General features: G+C 56.7%; 1 protein-coding gene across 1 annotated transcript in view; it reads left to right on the top strand.

The window, feature by feature from the left end:
• The window catches only part of SHF (Src homology 2 domain containing F), a 26,550-nt gene extending 8,421 nt beyond the window's left edge, over positions 1–18,129 (top strand). The window contains exons 2-8 of the mRNA XM_027698148.1: positions 74–443; positions 7,457–7,586; positions 8,651–8,860; positions 10,395–10,532; positions 13,397–13,568; positions 13,828–13,947; positions 16,940–18,129. Of these exons, the coding sequence (XP_027553949.1) occupies positions 74–443; positions 7,457–7,586; positions 8,651–8,860; positions 10,395–10,532; positions 13,397–13,568; positions 13,828–13,947; positions 16,940–17,126 (1,327 nt within the window). The 3' untranslated portion in view covers positions 17,127–18,129. The remainder of the gene's footprint in view (positions 1–73; positions 444–7,456; positions 7,587–8,650; positions 8,861–10,394; positions 10,533–13,396; positions 13,569–13,827; positions 13,948–16,939) is intronic.
• Positions 18,130–18,744: the final 615 nt, after the last annotated feature.

Raw genomic sequence — 18,744 nt, 5'->3', positions numbered from 1 at the left:
AAAAAAAAAAAAAAAAAAAAAAAAAAAAAAAAAAAAAAAAAAAGCGGCGGCGGCGGGTGGCGGGCCGCTGTAGGGGTCCTCGAGGTCGCGCTCCGCCCCCCGCGCCGCCCAAGCCCGACTACCGCGCCGGGCCGCCGCCGCAGCCGCCCCCGCCGCCCGGGGGCGCGGCCGAGCCGCTGGCCGCCGCCCAGCCCGACATCGTGGCGGCCTACCGGCTGCAGAAGGAGCGCGACTTCGAGGACCCCTACAGCGGCCCGCCACCCGCCGCCGCCGCCGCCGCCGCCGCCCCCGACGGGCCCCGCTACGTCTCGCCCAAGCACCGGCTCATCAAGGTGGAGGCGGTGGAGAAGGTGCCCGCAAGCCCCCCGCCGCCGCCGCTGGTGCCCGCCGCCCCCAGCTCACCCCCGGCCGGCCCCGAGCCGCCCGACGAGCCGCCGCAGGAGGTGAGTGACCGGGCATGGGCGCCCCGCCGCCCTCCCCGCGGTGTGCTGGCACGGGGGATGCCCTGGGTGACCCCGCCGTGAGGAACCGAGCAGGACCCCCGGGGCAGATTGAGCGCCTCGGTCACGGAGATGCCCTCGGTGGTCCCGCCAGACCCCTGGCACCCACAGTAAGGAGCAGGGTTAGGATCCTCGAGTACCGGAGGCGGGGGGAGTCACGGCCAGGCTCCGCGGGGCTCCCGCGTCCCCCCGTGGTCCTGCAGCACAGACATGCCGGGCACACGTCAGCGGGGACGGGGGCGGCCCCGGGTCCTCCTGCAGGTAGGAGCCCCAGCAGGAAGCGCGCTCGCCGAGGGGCGAGAACGCGGAGTTGTCGGCCACCTTCGCCCTCCCCTCGTGCCGTTTCTTTGCAGCCAAGTGCTTGGTGCTCTACGGAGGTGAAGACCTTCCAGCCTGGAAAGGCCCCGAGCGGCACAGGACGGTCTGCGGTGGCCTCCGATGCTGGGGCCGATGACCCTGGGCCTCCCAGCGCTCCGCGCCCGGCGGCGCGGGTCTCCCTGTGCCCCCGTGCCCGGGGTGCCCGTGCCAGCGGCGGCGGCCGAGCCCCCTGAGCTGCCGAGCTGCTTTGTCAGGGAGCCTCAGCGCCTCTTTGTCTGCCGCCTCTCCGCCGGCTGCTCCGGGGCGAGAGCAGAGCCTGGCGCTCCCGGCGCTGGCAAGGAGGCGAGAAACATCCCCGGTGAGAGGCAGGAGACTGGGAGAAGACCCCCGTGGGGAGGCGGGCTGTTAGTGGCACAAGGACCTGGTGGAAGATAAACCCAGCCGGGGCTGCGGCCGTTGGTGCCGAACCTCTCTCCCTTGGCGGAGAGGCTGATGCGGGGACTGCGCAAATAAAGGCAGGAGGGGTAATTAGTGCCCGCTAGCGCTGCCGCCTGCAAGACGGGGCTTGTCAGGCGAACTCGACGGGATTGCAGATCTGGCTTGCTGGCGGAGGGAATGGTGGATACAGTCAGTGATCCCATCCGTGGCCCTGGTGAAATAAGCACCGGGCAAAATCTGCTCGGGAATGTTTTAAGCAGATAGAAAAACTTGTTGCTGGTGGATCTCTGAAAGTTGCTTGTGCTGACTTATTGCTTTTCTGAGGTTTCCAGAGGGGCCCAGCAGAGCCTGTCTTTTGAGCTGTGTAAACTGGTTGCAGTGGGCAGCAGAGGAGGGGGGGGCTCTGGCAGCAGGGACCTGAGATGCCACTGTGGTGCTGTTGTTTGCTGACTTGGAATGGTTTTTCCTTTGGAACAGGCATTGCAGGAGCTGCGGGGAGCAGGAGCGGATGGTTGTCATAGGAAGGACTCAGGCTGTGATATGCAAAGGGGTGAGCAGGAGCTGCGGGAAGCAGGGACTGCTGACAGGTACAGCCAGGCTGTTTGGGCATCTGAGGGCTAGGCAGAATCTGGGAAGTTTAGAGAAAACTCAGAAGCTGGAATACATTTGGGGAAATCCTGCTAACAGCGCTGGGCTGAAGAAGATCCTTGATCTTGTCCAAGATAGATGGTGATTAGATTACTGCTGGTCTCCTGCGTGCCTCTCTGGGGAGGAGGTTTCTTGGTATGTGATGGACGCAGGCAGAACTCCAGAGGGTGGATGAAGCTGGAGCGCTGATGGTGCATGCAGCTCTCCATTAAAATAGTTCCCCTGGAGGAGCCAGGAAACGTCCACCACATGGAGCATCTCTGTTGGGCTGATATGCCCGTTGCAGCTCCCATCTGCTGGCCTTGGTGCTGGGCTGAGTGGTGGGAGGGTTCCCCAGCTGCTCCAGTGTCATGGTGGCTCTTCCTAGAGGTGGTGCAGGAGGATGGAGGTGCCTGCTGGAGGGTTACTGCTGCTTGTGACCCTTGCTTTTGGTGATTTCAAGGTGTTCTGGAGCAGGGAAGGGATGCTGGGACTGGGCTGGAGCCTCTGCTGAGATGATGGTTGTGCAGGGGGATCAGTGCTCCCACGCCTAAGGAAGAGGCGGTGGGCACTGTTCCCTGCCTGCTGCAGGGACTGGGACTCCAGACCCACAGATGTGAGCCCTGGGTTGTGGTGAGGCTGGAGGTGAAGGAGAAGTATAATTCTGGGTACAGACGAGGCTGCTGGAGCAGAGAGGGTCTTTGTTAATGATTGATGGTGAAAATCACTCTAATAAAATGTGCAGTCCTTCTGAGTGGGGATGATGAGGATGGACAGAAGTGGAAGGAGCAGCCACCGTTTCCTGGTTTAGTGGTTTGGCTGAGGCCGTGTGGTTTGGGGCTGGGGGCTGACCATGTTCCCTGGGAGCCCTGTGCCTGCTGTAGCTGGCATGACCCTTCTGGAGAATGGAAGACAGGGCAGGAACATCTTGGCAGTGGCATCCTTCCTGCCTGGGCTGCACGATGCTTCGCTGCTGTAGCATGAGCCGGCACATCTTTCCACCTTGTGTGGGATCTGCAGCATCTTGTGGGGACACGTTAGAGTGAGCTCTGCAGTGGCTCCTACTGCTCTTCAAACTCTGCTGGGCATGATGGGGACCAGCACAGATCCTTCTCCGTCTGCTTGGTCTGCCAGGCCTTTCCCCACAGAGTGGACAGCGGACTGGCCCTGTGTGGTTCACCTGAGCCAGGTGGATGCCCTGAAGGTGTCTTCTCTGCCTGTTTGGATTAGGCACAAGGAGCACAGGGGTGCTGTGGGGAAAGATGCGAGGAGGGACCTTCTTGCATGTGGACACCTGAACCTAGGGCACAGCGTGCTTGGGGATGGTGTTGAGGATCTGCCTGGGGACATCTTTGTCCTGTGCCCGCCAGGACTGGTTGCTGCCGTTCTTGCTGTGAGCGCAGGGTCAGTGCCGCAGGGTGTGGGAACAGCCAGCCAGGAAGCTCCTGGGCGTGTGTCTTTCCTGTGAGAGCCTCCTTGAACTGAGTCATCTTACGCGATGCCGTGCTGTCCACCCCCTGCTCCCTCCTCCCGTGCCACGAGTGCAGCCGTGGGCTCCCTACCTGGCCCAGCCGTGCCCCGTGAGATGTGGACCAGACCCTTCTTGGAGATGGTGCTCTGTTTACTTTTGGGTTTGGCTTCGGCGCCTACCCAAAGCCAAGCTGCCAGATGTGTAAAACTGGGGGAATTTTGCACCTGACAGAATGAACTGAATTTGGTTAAACCCAGCAATCTCCTGAGGGGACCTCAAACACACTTTATCTCCGGGGCAAGAAACTTGTTTTTAAAGTGAAGGATCTCCCAAGGCATTCTCTGGGAACTTCTTTATAGAGTGGAGCATCTTGTGGGGGCAGGTAGAATGTTTCTAGGCAAGATGGGGTGAAGAGCCCCAGCTCTGCCCTGGGATCTCAGTGTCTGAACTGTGAATGCTCTTGGAGAGCTGTGGTCTGTTGCCTTCGCTGGTGGACAGCATTTTTACTGCAGCCATTTGACTGCCAGAGCCCAGTGATGATCTGGTTCTTCACCTTAATTTTCCTTTGATTTTCTTTTTTTTTCTTACGGTTGGCATAAATAATAGAGTGAGACTAGCCTCAGAACTGCAGCAGGGATCCGGGTGTGCATTGCCATGGCAGACAGCGGCAGATAACACATGGTTTGAAAAACACTCCTATGCTCAAGCAGGACGTGTGTCCAGATGCCAGCAGTGCCCAGCTGCTCCCTGAAGGACTAGTCTGCACCAAGAGCTGCCCTGGGGTGGTGGCTTTGCATGTTGGGCTTTTGCTTTGCACCCATATTATTTCCAATCTTGCAAAGCTTGTGCTGTGTATGAGCAGGCAATACCTCCAAACACAGGCGCCAGGATCAGCAGGTGGTGAGCAGCATCCTCTGTGACATGGGGCACGAGCAAAGCATGGAAATGCCTGGCCTTTGACTGAAGTGGAGGAGCCTGGGGCGCCCTGGGAGCTGCCCTGCCAGCAGCTGTGGCCTTCTCCTGCGCTGGGGAGCAGCTGTGTGTCCTATGGCTGCTGCTGAGAGCTGTGCATGCTTAGGAAATGTCAGAGATGCAGTTTCCTGGGCAACCCTAATTCGGCTCCACGTGCAAGGGCATTAGGATGCACCCAGCAGTGGTGTGATCCCTGCTGTTTGCCCCGTTCCTGGCACTGGCTGGAGCCTCCAGCCCCTCAGCCTTGGGGCTCACAGTACCAGTTCTCGTGTGCTTGTTTGTGCATACCGAGGTTGTGATGCTCCTGGAGACAGGAATTGCCTCCCCACCTTTTCTGTGGCTTTTTGCTGTAATATCTGACCATTTGAAAAACAAGTGGGTTTATGTTCTCAGCATGCTACAGTTGGGAGACTTCACTCCTATGAAGTGGCATCCTTGAGGCAGTGAGCCATTTGCTCTGGGTCCAACCTAAGTCCAGCAAACCACATCCTCTGCCCGCAGAGCCTGTCTAGTCTCTCTGAGTGCCTCTGCACCCCTCTGTGAGCAAAATATCCAGTTTTAGGGGTCTTGACAGAGACCTCTTAGGATTCTCTACCATCCTCTGCTTTCTAGACCTGGAGGCATCTGAGTGGGGGCCACTCTGTGAGCTAGCTGAAGCTCATGTGTTCCTCTTCTGAGAAGCCAGACCCAAATGCTGAAGGAATATTTTTGGAAATAAGGTTGGGCTTGATGATCTTGGAGGACTTTTCCAACCTTAATGATTCTATGGCAGAGCAACTACTGGAAGCAGGGGAGCCTCTCAGGCTTGTCTTGCCCGAAGCTGCTCTGTGTGTATGGGACAGAGAGAGGGTCCAGGACTGGCACCAGCAGCCAGCCAGGTCTAGCAAAATGCATCTAGGAACATGGGGTTCATGGCAGGTTTGAATGTGGGCAGGTTGGGCTTGGGGCTGGAGGAATGGACAGCTAACCCCTTTTTGAGCCCAGAACGATCAACAAATCACATTTCACAGCCCCCAGCATGCTTGAAGCCATGAGAGCTCTCTGCAGAGGGTGAGTGTTGGGCATGGTCCTGCCTGTTTGCCCACCTTGCCTGTTGAGCCATTTTAGGGGATTTGTGTATGTAGGGAGGCTGGGGCTCGCTACATGAGCTTGCTTGGCACGAGCATCTGTGTGAAGGTACTGTCACTGGCACTGGACTGTGCTCCACAGATGTGGTGCAGCGAGAACCTCTTTGCAGCTTTCTTGGCATGGGAGCAGCCCATGGGATCTCCCAGGTGTTTGGAGCGGCACTGCTGATCTGCCCTTGGGATCTCACAGGCAGCAGGTGGGAAGCTGGACAGCCTGGTGACCAAGCAGCTGCAAAAGTCACCAGCAGCTTGCATTTCCCTGGGGGGTTTTGCCCTGGTGGTGGCAAGCAAAGGGCTGCAGCCCCCTGGGCTTGGTGTCCCTGGTGCTTGGCAGGGCCTGAGCGATGCCATGTCATCCCTTGGATGATGAAGGTGAGAGCAGATTGTAAAGCCAGGGGCCTGGTGCCTTGCTGGCACTGGGCTGTGGCTCGGGTGGAGCTGGTGCCCCTAGCAGCTGTCTGTCCTGCTGCTGCCTTGTCAAGGGGTGAGAGCATCTGCTGCCCCCCCTTTCTGCTTGCCCGGGGTGGCTGTGAGCCCTGTGGCTGGCGGGATGTGCTCTGGGGATGATCTGCTTGCTCATGCCTCGGTGTGGAGGGACCAGACTTGGAGGGCTGATTCAGGTCCCCCCTGCATTGGCTGCCCAAGGAACCGGGATGTTTAGGGAGGAGGTGGTGAGCTGGGCACGGAGAACCATGTTCCTCCTGTAGCTCATAGGGATGCGAAGGCTCGCGGTTGCATGGAGATGTTTACAGCTTCAGTTCCTGTTCCCTTTTCCTGCTGGGTTTTGCTGCTACAGGCTATTGTTGGGCGTTTTGCACAGGAAGGAGGGAGAACTGTTTTGTTTTAAGCCGATTATTGGAGCTGCAGAGGAATGTGTGAGCAGCCTTGATCTCCAAGGCTGTCCAGGAGCAGGGGCAGCGTGGCAGTGAGGATGGAGCCTGGCACAAGGTGGTAATCCCACCAGCTGCCAGGCCAGTTTGGGACATTTGGTTGTTACTGTGGGACATCTGCATAGCCTGTGTTGTGGTAACAACGCCCCCCCCCGCAAGCTGGGGGTTTGCATCCTGGTGGATGAGGTGCTTGGGTGCACTTGGATGCTGTTGGAAGTATTGCCTGGCCCTGTCTTGGGAGCAGGCTTTGGGGCTGGAGGTGGGATGTACAGCTCCAGGCTTCTTGTGGACTGCAGCATCATGAGATGAGGTGCCCTGGCCGGCAAGCTGCTGAGATACTGGAGCAGGCATGTGGCTCCAGTGCTGGAAGGGATTGAACTCTGGGACGTGCCCCATATCTACTGCAGGATTGTCTCCTTTTCACTAGAAAGTGCAGACCTTGGGAATACTGTGCCATCCCTGTGATATGGCACTTGAGAGGCTCCTGGTCCTGCTTTCCAGAGGAAAGCCCTGTCTTGTGTTATTTGGGGTGCATCTGGGGATGCTGCAGGGGCCTGGGAAGGAGCAGAGAGGAAGCTATAAGCTGTTCTTAGCCCTTTTGTCAGAAAACCTCTTCAAACACGCCCCACAGGAGCCCTGGAAAACAACCAGTGAGTTCCCAGTCATGCCAGTGCCAGCTGACACCCCTGTTCTGGGATCTGTGCCCCTGCTCCACCTTGGGAGAGGAAATGTGGCTGTGTGCAGGTAGAGATCTGTGTGCTGTGGGGGTATGGCCCTGCTGGCAGCCCTGTGCCACACCAGGACTCGGCCGGGTGTCTGCGTGGGCGCTGCAAGTGCTGAGCCCCATCGTGAGGGAGGGGGCCAGGCCGCCTTCTGCTCTGCTTGGCTCCATCTCAGCTTTCGGGACAAAGGCTGGAGCGTTTCCATGGCCGAGTGCCGGTGCCTGGAAAGCTGTCAGCTGCCAGCACCTGCTCTGGGGGGCTGCCTTGATGCAGGTTTGGGCTCCCGGCAGCCGCTCTGGCTGCTGCTAGCAGAGCTCATGGTGAGCTACCTACACCCCCCAAAAAAGGCAGGGACTGCCCTAACCCTTCTCCTACCCTTCCCCTCTTCCAGCTGGCTGTCCTGGAGGACTACGCAGATCCCTTCGATGCGGCGCAGGTGGCAGGTAGCCAGGCAGGGCTGGAGAAGGTGACTGAGAATGATGGATATATGGAGCCATATGAAGCCCAGAAGATGATGGCTGGTAAGGTGGAAGGCTCCATGCAAAGGCCACTCTTTGCACCTCTCTTTGGTCGTGCAAACTCCCTCAGTTTAGTCGTCACTGTACTCTGTTCCTTGCAGCCTGTGACAGCACCGGGTCCCCCAGATAAGGCAAACCCGGGCGGTCACTGTGATGGGGAACAGCTACTTTGTAGGCAGATTTTCCCAGCTTTATCCATGTGCATTGGGTTTGGCAGAGCCAGAGCACTCAAAGGCTGCCTGGGCCATACAGGGCACATCTCTCCCTGTGATGCTGCCCCCTGAGACCCCACTTGCCAGGCTGAGCCAGGAGAGACCTGACATTCCATGCATCTGGCTTAAAACTAAGATGGATATGGGAGCTATTTAATTCTGTTAGGACTGGGCCAGAGCATGCTGTGTCTGCCACAGCAGCAGGGTCCCCAGTGGGCCTGTTTAGGGCTGGGAAGGCAGTGAGGTGGGAGTGTGTGCTCCTGAAGGCAGCGCTTAGGATCACCATGCTGCCTCGTGCACTCCAGACTCTGCTCAGGCACAGGCTCCGGCTCTGCTTTGCAGTTCTGTGGTTTTCCTGGAGCAAGTGGTTTCTGGAAAGCTCATGTGGCTTTTTGGAGTAGACCATTGTATTTCTTGGAAAAATCAGCAAATAGTGGAGAGGCTGCTTGTGCCTGTGGGAGAGACTTTGTTTTGCATAAGGGAAGGGCGTTTTATTAAACCAGCCACACTGGGTGTCCAGGGGAAAAACCCAGCCTAGCTGCTTGCAAGAAATCAGGCTCTGGGATGCTCTGTCCCCATGGATCCCGCTTTGCAGGGCTGCCCAGGAGTGAGAATGATGATGTACTATGGAGATCTTAGTGCTGTGAACTGCTCAGGCCCTGGCTGCCCAGCAGCTCCCCTGCTTTCGGCAGGTGCTTGCGGAAGGTTTGGGGGGGGTCTCGTCTATCGCTGACACTCCCTATCCCATTTCACCTCTGGGTGACATTAAGCCCTGTCATTTAGCCGGGCTTCAGGGACTGTGGCCAGGCTGTGTTGAGCAGAAAGCTCATGGTCTTTTCCCTCTTCTACTACCAGAGATCCGCCAGAAGGGCTTACGGGAGGCTCCTGCCCGGCCGCTGCACCTCTACGACACTCCTTACGAGCCTGTGGTGGACATGGACAGTGAGCGCCCGGCCTGCCCCAGGCCCAGGGAGTCCCGGCTGCCCGAGGACGACGAGCGGCCACCAGAGGAGTATGACCAGCCCTGGGAGTGGAAGAAGGAGCGGATCTCCAAAGCCTTTGCAGGTGAGTGATGGGAGCAGCCATAAAGCAACCAACACTTTTTGTGAAGCTGGATTCTTGGGGTTCCTTCATCTTCTGGGGATCAGTAGTGTTGGCGTCTGCATTTCTGTGGCCCAAAGAGTGCACTTGCAGAAGCTGTTTCTCTGAGCAGGGAGCCAGGCTGGGCAGAGTGATGGATAGGACTGCCTTGGCTCCCTTTGCCTCTTCCCTGCCCTGACTGATCACAGCCTCTGGTGCAAATTAACACCCCCAACCTTGGATTGCAGGGGAGAGGCTCAGCCCTGGGCTCAAGAAGATCCCTCCTTCCTGGGGGCAGGAGGATCCCCAAGGAGCCTTCGGCCAGGCTTTGTCCAGCCTCCCTGACCTATTTATCCGTGCTGCGGGATCGATTGTGTTTGTGTTTGGTAATGAGGAAATCCATGCTGTGCATTAGTGCTGGCTCCTCCACTGGTGCTGGCTAATTGCCATGCTCTTATCTAGGATGCATTTTAATTGCAGCATTGTGTGTCTGCTGCAGCTGGCGTGCAGGGCGCTCAGACTGGCAGCGCTGTGTGGAGATGCTGGCAGAGAGAGATGCGGAAATTTGGGCTCGGGGAGTGGTTCACCTTTTGGGTTTGAGCACTGCGAGCTGGAGATGTGTGTTCTGGGTTTGACGGCACAGTGTCTACTTGTTCCTGGGGTCACTGTGCCAAGGATTCGGCTTGTTGGGCTCCATCACGGAACATGGTGCCCTGCTGGGCTGGGTTTGTGCTGAGGTGTCTATGCTCTAGATCTGGCCAGATGAGCCACCTTGCTCGATGTCCCTGGGTGGAAGTGGTGTGTTCTCAGGTCTGGCTCACATGTGGATGCACATGAGCACTGCCCAGGGCGCTTCAGGCCTTGCTCCGAGTCCCGAGGGAGTCAGGTTGCCATGCCCTAGGCCATGTTGGGACCTGCTGCCTGTTTTTTCCTGAAGCCAGAGCAGGTCCTGCTGTATCTTGGAGGATATTTTTCCCCTCCTGTGATGCCAAAATCTTTCTGCTGACCCATTCCCCCTTTGGGGGGCCCCTGGGACCCCTGCTGATGGACAGCTGGTACTGGAACAAGACTGCAACCCATTGGTGCCTGGCAGGGAAATGTGGATCCTGTGGGTGGCTGGGAAGCCCCCAGGGCAAGATGAATGCATGGGCAGGACAGATGGCAGTGAGATGCTTGGCCAAGGTCCCCCCGACGGACATGTATGTGTCATGGGGTGATCACAGCCTCCCCACGCCCCAGAGAGGATTGGCTGGAAAAGCTGATGGAGGAGCAGGGTCTCTCCATCAGGAATGTGCCCTATCTCAGGCCTGTCCCTACTTGGTGCTGTGAAGGAGATGAGATTGCCAAACTGACATGAGGCTCCTGGGAATTTAGTCCTCAGGTCTTTCCCCCAACAACTGCTCTCCTTCTCCATGGGCCCTCTGGTGTTGCTGATGTTTTTTTCTAAGCCCTTTCTTTCTCTCTCTCTCTTTCTCTTCCTCTCTCTTTCCCACAACCCCCCCTCCTGCCCCCAATCCAGTTGAAATCAAGGTCATTAAAGACCTGCCATGGCCCCCGCCGGTGGGACAGCTGGACAGCGGTGAAAGCCCCCCGGACGGCAAGGCCGGTGCCCCCGTCCCTCCGCAGCACGGCCAGCACAGCTATGAAGACGCCAATGGTGGGTCTTGCGTGACAGGGGGGTGTCCGGGGGGGCTGCGCCGGCACTCGCTGTGACCCTGCCTCGCTGCTACGCCTCAGGGCTTGCCCAGGGCCAGACACCCACCCTCCTCCTCTGCCCTCCCCCAGCCCCTCCTGGCCCCTTCAGTTGTCCTGTGCTGGACACCAGACATTTGTCCTCACCTCTCCTGCACCTTCTCCAGCTTTACTGTGCCTCTTTGCTTGCAGCGGGAGATTATTTGGTGGCAGAGTTAGTACCGTCTCTTTTGTTCTCCCCTCTTTGCCTCTAAATTCCCAGTGTTTGATGGCTGCCTTTATGGTTGTCTCGACAACTGTTCTGAGCATTTAGCTGATGTTTACTTGCAACTCATAATGCCCAGGTCCCTTACAGGTGTGCTAGCAGCTAATTCAGGTCCCAGCGCGCTGAAGTTGGGGCTGTTTTTTTCCCTCTTCATCATTTAGCGCTGCTCTGTTTCCTCTGCTGTTTTATTACCTTGCTGCTCAGTGGCAGGAGGTCCCTCTGGATTCTCCGCTCTCGCTTTTGCTATCCTGAGCAGCCAAATCTCCCAGGTACACTTTGTCATCTCAGGTTTGCCTTGTTGTGAAGCCTTTTTTGTGTGTGCCGAGCACAGAGCCCCTAGGCAAATCCCCCTTGGACACTGCCGGCAGTCTCGCTTATGAAAGCCAAATATTGCTGCTTCTCTTTTAACCCTTTATTAATATTTTAAGGACCTCGCTCTTATGCTGTGGTAGATTAGGATTTTGCCAAGAGCATTAGGTGGGGGCAGTGTGCTGAAAGGCACGGCGGGGTTGTTACCGGGGGGAGCTGGGACACGAGGTGTGCCGTTCCTCTGCAGCAGCGCGCCGTGCCTGCCCATGCGTCACTTACGCTGTCCTGGTGGGCACTGCGACGTGCCAGGTGCGGATGGCTGATTTCCTTATCTGCAGTTACCCAGATCTCTGCAGAGCTTTGTAGAATAAAACCAGTGGGGCCTTTGCTGCCTCCCAGGTGGGTTTGAGCATGAGGCTGCAGCTGACAGCTGATTTTGCTGCTGATAGTAGGGACATCCGGAGCGAAGTGGCTGCTCTGCCAGGGCTGTGTTGGGTATTTCCCTCATCCGTAGGGATGCTGCAGGCTGAGATCAGTTCTGAACGGGAAAGGTCTTGGCAGGTGGGAACTTCCTGATTCTCTTCCTGCAATGAATGCAGGTGTCAAGAAAAATTAATCTCTGCTATGCAGCCTCTTCTCTTCCCCTGTCATTTATTATCCCCACAGTCGCTCTGATGTGCATCTTGCTCCTGATGAACACATCAGTTTGTCGTTTTTCTTGAGTTTAGCAACACAGAGTCTCTTTTTTTTTCCCCCTGACTTGCCTTGCTTTGTTGTGTTAAGTTTATCTTGCCAGAGTTTTGTCTCATTTTCTACTTCCCCTGTCTGGGGGTGACTTGAACGTCTTGAAGGATGTCTTCTTCCTCCTAAGGGCTTGTTTTTAATATCCTGTTTAATCATGCACATGCTTCTGCCTCCCTCTGACAGGTGCAATGCATTTCTTCTGAGCCTGTAACGCAATGACTTTGTGCCGCCAGCAAACACTTGGGCTGTTTGATTGTCTGACTTTTTAACGATTGCCCCAATTTTTTAAGGTGATGAGTTGAAATTGAAGCCAGGGTGTGATGTACGAGGGTGAATGTAGCCTGTGAAAAACCAGAGCACTGCAGAGGCAGTGCTTGTCAAGGCTCAATGCTGGGCACCACCTCCTCCCTGAGCTGCTGCTCAGGGGGGTTTAAGCCATGCTAAGCTGCAGAGGATTTTGGCTGGGTTTGCTTTTGGCTGCCTTCCCCTCCTCGTGGAGCTGGGGGGTGGAGTCCTGCTCGCCTGCGTGGGGCCCAGACAAAGTGTCCCTCAAACAGCCACCTTAGAAGATGCCCTGCTAGAGAGGAAAACATCCCTCTTGGGGTATTTTTTGCTTCTCCCTCCAGCAGCCAGGAAACATGGCAAGGAGGGAAGTTGTCCAGTCTGGGACATCCCAGTTGTCCTGGGAGCTGCAGCTCCTGGTCTCGGCCACCTGCAGGGTGACTGTGCTGCTACAGCATCAGCCCCCTGCAGCCCCACACTGAGGCAGCTCTGCCCGATCGATAAGTAATTTGTGCGAGGGGGCTGGCGGTGCAGGGGAGCAATAATGAACTCTCGTGAGGAGGGAGAAACAATATTGTTAATGCTGAAATCATCCTGTGTGGAAATAACAGGCGGCGGGAAGCTGGTCCCCAGGGCACGGCTCGGTCAGTCCCTTGTGCTTGCTGGCACTGGTGCACAGGGGCCGTGGCTGGGCTGGTGACAGGCAGGTGGCTGCATCAGGGAGGTACCTGCAGTCAAAATACCCCCTTCCGAACTCAAGGAATTGTTTTTTCACCCCAGCTTTACTTGTGCCAGCAGAAACGTGTCCATCGGTTCCAAACCGACTGCTCCCTTTAGCTCCATCTATCCCCTCCTCTTTTTTTTTGATTTAATTTTTCCCCCCAAGACTGGGGAGCCTCTCCTTGCTGCATCTCACTTAATTCTGTGCCGCAGCTGCTGAATCTATGGTTGGATTAGCAAAAGCTCCTGAGCTTTTGAAACCTCCCTGGAAATATTTTCCATGGGCTCAGACCCTGCCCCCAGGCTTGGTGTGGTGGGCACCCAGCCTGGGCACTGCAGTGAGCAGCAGCCCAAGAGCTGCCCTTCCCTTGCTTAGAACAAGTGGATGGGGCAGTGTGAGGGAATCCAGTGTGATGTAACGTGTCTCTGGCTCTTCCCACAGGGGGAAAGCTGGGACCCGGCCTGTCCGCCTGTTCCTGCCCCAGCCGTGACACGGGTCTGTCTTGCAGGTCCCTCGGAGGGGCTGAGCTACGGCCGCACCTCGCCCTGCAGGGAAGAGAAGGCCAGGGCTGCCCTCAGACACGGCCCCAGCAGCCTCAAGAGCACGAAGACGCTGATGGCTGAGCCCGGCCCCTTTGTCGGGGAGAGGATTGACCCTGCCCTACCCCTGGAGAGCCAGTGGTGAGTCCTGCCTGCCCTAAGTGGCTGCCCTACCCCTCTACCTGCCTCATGGATCCCCGTGGGAGACCTGCTTCTTCCTTTCGTCCCTAGCCCCACATTTCTGCCTGTTTGTCCCTGCCCCTTGCCCCCCAACCCTGGTGGTGCCACCCCCATCCCACTCTGTCTGTGGGGTGCTGGCATTGCTGCTTTCCCAGGGCAGAGCCCTTCCTGGGGGTGTCTGCTCTGTGCCTGGCACAGCTGATCCCTCTCCCCGCTCCAGCTGGTACCACGGGGCCATCAGCCGGACGGACGCGGAGACGCTACTGAGGCTGTGCAAGGAGGCCAGTTACCTGGTGCGCAACAGCGAGACCAGCAAGAACGACTTCTCCCTCTCCTTGAAGTGAGTGAGCAGGGGCTGGGGGGTCATGGACCCACGGCAGGGGTGACCTGGTGCTGTGGGTGGGTGCCCCAAGTAAACCTGTGCCCATGCCGAGTGAGTAACTCTCGACCGCAAGTGGTCAGAAATGGGTGGAACATGAAGTCCACACTTTGCTGTGGTGTGGCACAGGCTTCTGTTTTGGTGTCTGGCAAAAGCATCTCTCGGGAAGGCTTGGAGATCTGGAGGCCCACTGCTCTTCCTTGGCAGTGCTAGTAATCCTTCAGATGGATCAAATGATCTGCCTCACTGCTCACTTGAATGTGTCTGGTTACCACTTCCAGCTCTGCCTTCTTGTTCCACCTTTTTTTGTAGCTTAGTTTCATGGGAAAAGAAAGTTTGTGTGATCCTGCTGTAGATAGAAATGTGGGTGCCCATCCCTGCCACCCCAGCCCACGGATTCATTGAAGCCATTGCTCAGCCTCATTGTAGAGAGGGGGGTTTTCCCTGCTCTGGTTTATCAACAGGGACACCTCATCTCCACAGCATGGCTTGGCTTCTGCTTGGGGTTTTTTGGGGGTTCTTCACATCCTTCCCAAGTTTTCCAGATTCCCCGAATGCCAAAATTGCATGAAGCATTGCTACAGCTCCTCATCCAGCTCTTTCCTGGCTCCTGGGGCAGCACAAACCCACAAAATCAAAGCTGTTACTGTCTAAAGATTATGATGGATGAGCAAATACCTTCTTGCCCTTCTGCTGGACAGCCATATTAGCTCTGTTCTGCCACATGGGAAACAAGTATTTATGGAGCACTTCAGCCATCTCTGCCCAAAAAGGGGCCTCAAATCCCTGTGCTTTTCTCAATATACTTTGAGTTTCCCCAGTGGTCTCTCTTACCTGCATTGTTCCCTAGGGGTTTCAGCCTCTCTGTTTATTTCCCAGTGGCACAACTGTGAATTAGATTGCTCTGTCTCTCTCCATATTTTTTTTCACTCTTTCTGCTGCCTTTCACACCAAAACAGGGCAGAATTTCCGCCAAAAGTATTCTTTCTTCCTTCTGCACTCAGAGCTTTCAGATCAGCCAACAAACCTTTCCAGAAAAGCTCCCTCCTTTCCCTTTTTTTATGTCAGAATTTTTACTGATATTTTTTATTTTGAGCCATTTTGGAGCAACAGCTTCTTCTGATTGGTGAGCTGTATTTGAGGCTGCAAGAGGTGTCACCATCACCTTATGAGTGGCATTAGCCAGCACGTGTGTTGGAGAGCCTGGGAGGTGATATTCCATCACCAAAGGTGGCTTTCCATCACCTCTCCACAAGCCAGTCACCCGTTTCTTGGTGGTCTTTCACTTACTTCTTGCCACCCATCCTTAGTCTTGTGGCAAAATCCTCTCAGGTGGCTAGGATGTGGCTGTGCAGCAGTGTGCCACCTCCCCAGGGGACACTGCAGCCCATCCAGGAGCTACTTGGGCATTACCTGTCCTTGCCCACAGCCTCGGGAGCAGGATTTTTACTCTACTGCCTTTCTCTGTAGAGTCTGTTCAAGGAAAATCCCCTGGGATGCTTTTTATATAGCTGTAAGCTGGCTGTCTGCAGCTCTAATTTTTTTTTCAACTTTTCTTTTTTTTTCCTTGAGTAAGGAGGCACAGCTGAGGAGATAGTCTGAAAAGAGCTCCTGATGCTGACCTGAAGCTCTTTTGTGCTGATTTAAAGAAAAATATGCGCAAGAGAGAGCAGCAGGAGCAGGTCAGGCAGCCAGAAGGACTTAACCGTGCTGTGACAGTCCTGACTGGTTCAGGCTAGGCAGCCCCACGCTGCCTGTCATGGACAGGGCTATGTCATTGCCTTAGATGCTTGGAGGATGATTCCCTCCTGGCTTTTGCCTCCATGAGAATGGCTGGGGCCACACTGCAAAGGTGGGGTCCTTCCTCATGTCTCCAAGGTGCTCAGCAGGAGCAGCACTTGCCCCTTGCCCTGTCTTCTGGGGTTTGCAGAGTGTTCCCTCAGACTTCTCTCCAGGGGTGTGCTTTCCACATCCCTGAGCTTGTGACAAAGACCTGTGGAGCGATTTGGGCAAAACACAACCGACATCACCTCTCCGTGGTCCCGTGTGGCAGTGCTCCGGCTGGGGACACAGGATGTGGCCAAGCTATCGCTTTTCCTTGGCCCCTGATGAGGGGCTGTGGCTGTCCCCTCTGCCATCCCCTGGGACAGCTGGCTCCTTGCTTCTGTCTCTAAATGGATTGCAAACCCATCCTGCTAATGCAGCCAGGCTGTCCATTACGGCCCGTCTCCAGCCGGGGGGATGGGGCCGGGCTGTGCAGCGCTGGAAGCGGCTCAGCATCGCTGATGAGGCCCTGTCTGCTTTTAAGTCATCAATATTTTGCTGTAATGTGCATTCCAGACGCTGCAGACAGGCTGTGGCTCTCCTCGGAGACGCAAATTAATAGCAACAGGGCCATTAGCCCATCACTTGGAATCAGCGTTCATGGCAGGATCTGCCTGCACAGCCTGGTGTGGCTTGGTGCCCGTGCTGTGCCGGGAAATGGCCTCGCTACGCTGAGCGGGTTTTATGGAGCCTGCAGCAGTGGTGTGGGGAGGGGGAGTAAGGAGAAAATCCTTCGTCTGCTGGCCGAAGGAGAAAATCCTAGCTTGCCATGGTGAGGCTGGAGATCTGTGAGCTGAAGGGGTCCTGTGTGAGACAGGGCAGTTACAAAAGGGACTTTTCCACATGTAAAGGGTGAAAGCTGCTACCTCTGTGTCAACCTGCAGTGAGAGCCACAGTTGGTCCTGCCCAGGTGATGCCCTCAGTTACCTGCCCACACACACCTACCCCAGCCTTGGCACCGTCCTTGCCCCCACATGGATCCCACACACCCCACTGCATGGGGACAGGAGCCAGCAGTGTCCCCCTCAGCTGCAGGGGCAGGCTGCCTGTCTCAGGTAAGGGGGTCAGGAGCTGAGGGGAGGCTTGGGCCAGCTGTACCCCCTAACCCTACCTTGATCTGCCCTTGCAGGAGCAGCCAGGGTTTCATGCACATGAAACTGTCCCGGACCCAGGAGAACAAGTACGTGCTGGGTCAGCACAGCCCGCCCTTCGACAGCGTGCCGGAGATCATCCATCACTACGCCAGCCGCAAGCTGCCCATCAAGGGGGCCGAGCACATGTCCTTGCTTTACCCGGTGGCAATCCGTACCCTATAGTACTCACCCCCCACGAGCCAGGCTCGAGGCCGGGTGTACCCAAAACCAGCCCATGCGCAGGGCCGAGCGCTGCCATGCCGAGGATGGGCTCCGGACCGTCAGCCCACGAGCAGCTTGCTGGGCACGGCCGGCGCCGCTGGGGGATTGCTGCAGCCGGACCCCTCGTCCTGCTCTCTCGGAGGGCTCCCGTGCACTGGTTTGCCCACTGGCGTGGCACCGGAGGGACCCCCTGTGCGAGGAGCTGAGTGGGGCTCGCCGGCTGCCTGCTGCCGTCGCCTGCCTCCAGGCAGAGCTCAGGACACAAGGACTGGAGCTGGGGCCTGGGAGACGCTGGGGAGGGGGGCAGTGTGTGCGAATACGGGGATAAATCATCCAGTAGCAGGCCTGAGGTGCCTCTGTGAGGGTGCCTGCACTGCCCGTGAGAGACAAAAGGGCTGTGCCTGTGGGCGAGGAGGCTGGCAGAGGCGAGCGGGGCCTGCCCGGGGCTAGTGAGGCGCAGGGGGGCCGGGCAGGCTGGCCCTCACCTGCACAGGTGCTCGGTACTCAATGCCATCCTTTGCCAAATGTAAATAGAGACCGGCCTGGGCTGCACACGCAGCACCACTGCCTAATAAAGCGGTGCATGGTCACCTCCTGCTCCACGGGGACTGTGCCCGCATCCCGCTGCGAGTGGGGCAACTGTGTGGCAAAATGGCAGGGAGGGGCATTTTGTTACACAAAAGCTCTAAGTGAAGTGATTTTTCCTGTGCTTTTGCATGCACTGAGACCCTCTGTGCCTAAACAATCAGCTGACTCCTCCAAGACACAGGGGACAAGGGTGGTCACATCCTTGCGATGTCTTTGAGACCCTTCATGGGCAGTGATGAGCCATTTTGGATATGCCTGTTACTCCGTATAGAAGGGGGTGCTCTTCAGGATGTTTTGGCTCCTTGTTTTCCTTCACCTGTTGTAAGTCTGAGGCAAAATCCCTGAATTTCACAGATCTCCTGATCTCTTCCTCTGAGTATTTACTGACTCCAGTCCTGTTCTTTGTCTTCCTGACACCTTGTCTTTGGGCCAGCTTGCTCCTCTATTTTTTGGCTGAAGCTCTATCTGGTGTTCTTTACTGTTTCATGGATACCTTGCCTTTTAAACTTGTTCCTGGTGTTGCTCCTATACCCACAAATATACATTTCCTCCATCCTTGCTTCAGCCTAAGCTCTATCCCACTGCTACTCCCCAGCAGCACGTTCCCTTTCCTCTCTGCTCCCTGGATGGGGATGGCAGCAGCAAATTTGCTGCTGGACCAGCAAAACCTTTTCTGTGAGCAGAGCAGAGTGCTCGGGCATCGGTGGGGTGAGTTAGCAGTGGCTTGATGAAGGCTTTGTGAAAAAGCATCATCCTCCCCTCTGCCTGCTGCCAGGAAAAAGCTGGCCCTGCTGGTTGCTGGGGGGGCGGAACGGAGGTGATGGATAAGACCACGGGGACCTCGCATGGGTGGGCGCTGCAGCCACAGCAGGAATCCCGCTTGACCATCCAGGGCTCTGGGATATTCCAGGCTCAATTTGTAGCTGGGGGATGGCTGTCCTGGCTTGCCCTTCACAGTTTGGAGCTGCTGTGGGGACCATCGAGCATGGCC

This window comes from Neopelma chrysocephalum, unplaced genomic scaffold (assembly GCF_003984885.1).
Source record: "Neopelma chrysocephalum unplaced genomic scaffold, ASM398488v2 Primary Assembly neopelma1_124, whole genome shotgun sequence".
NCBI classification, from domain to species: Eukaryota; Metazoa; Chordata; class Aves; order Passeriformes; family Pipridae; genus Neopelma; species Neopelma chrysocephalum.
The sequence above is the reverse complement of the archived record's forward strand: the minus strand, read 5'-3'. Positions and strand labels throughout refer to the sequence as shown.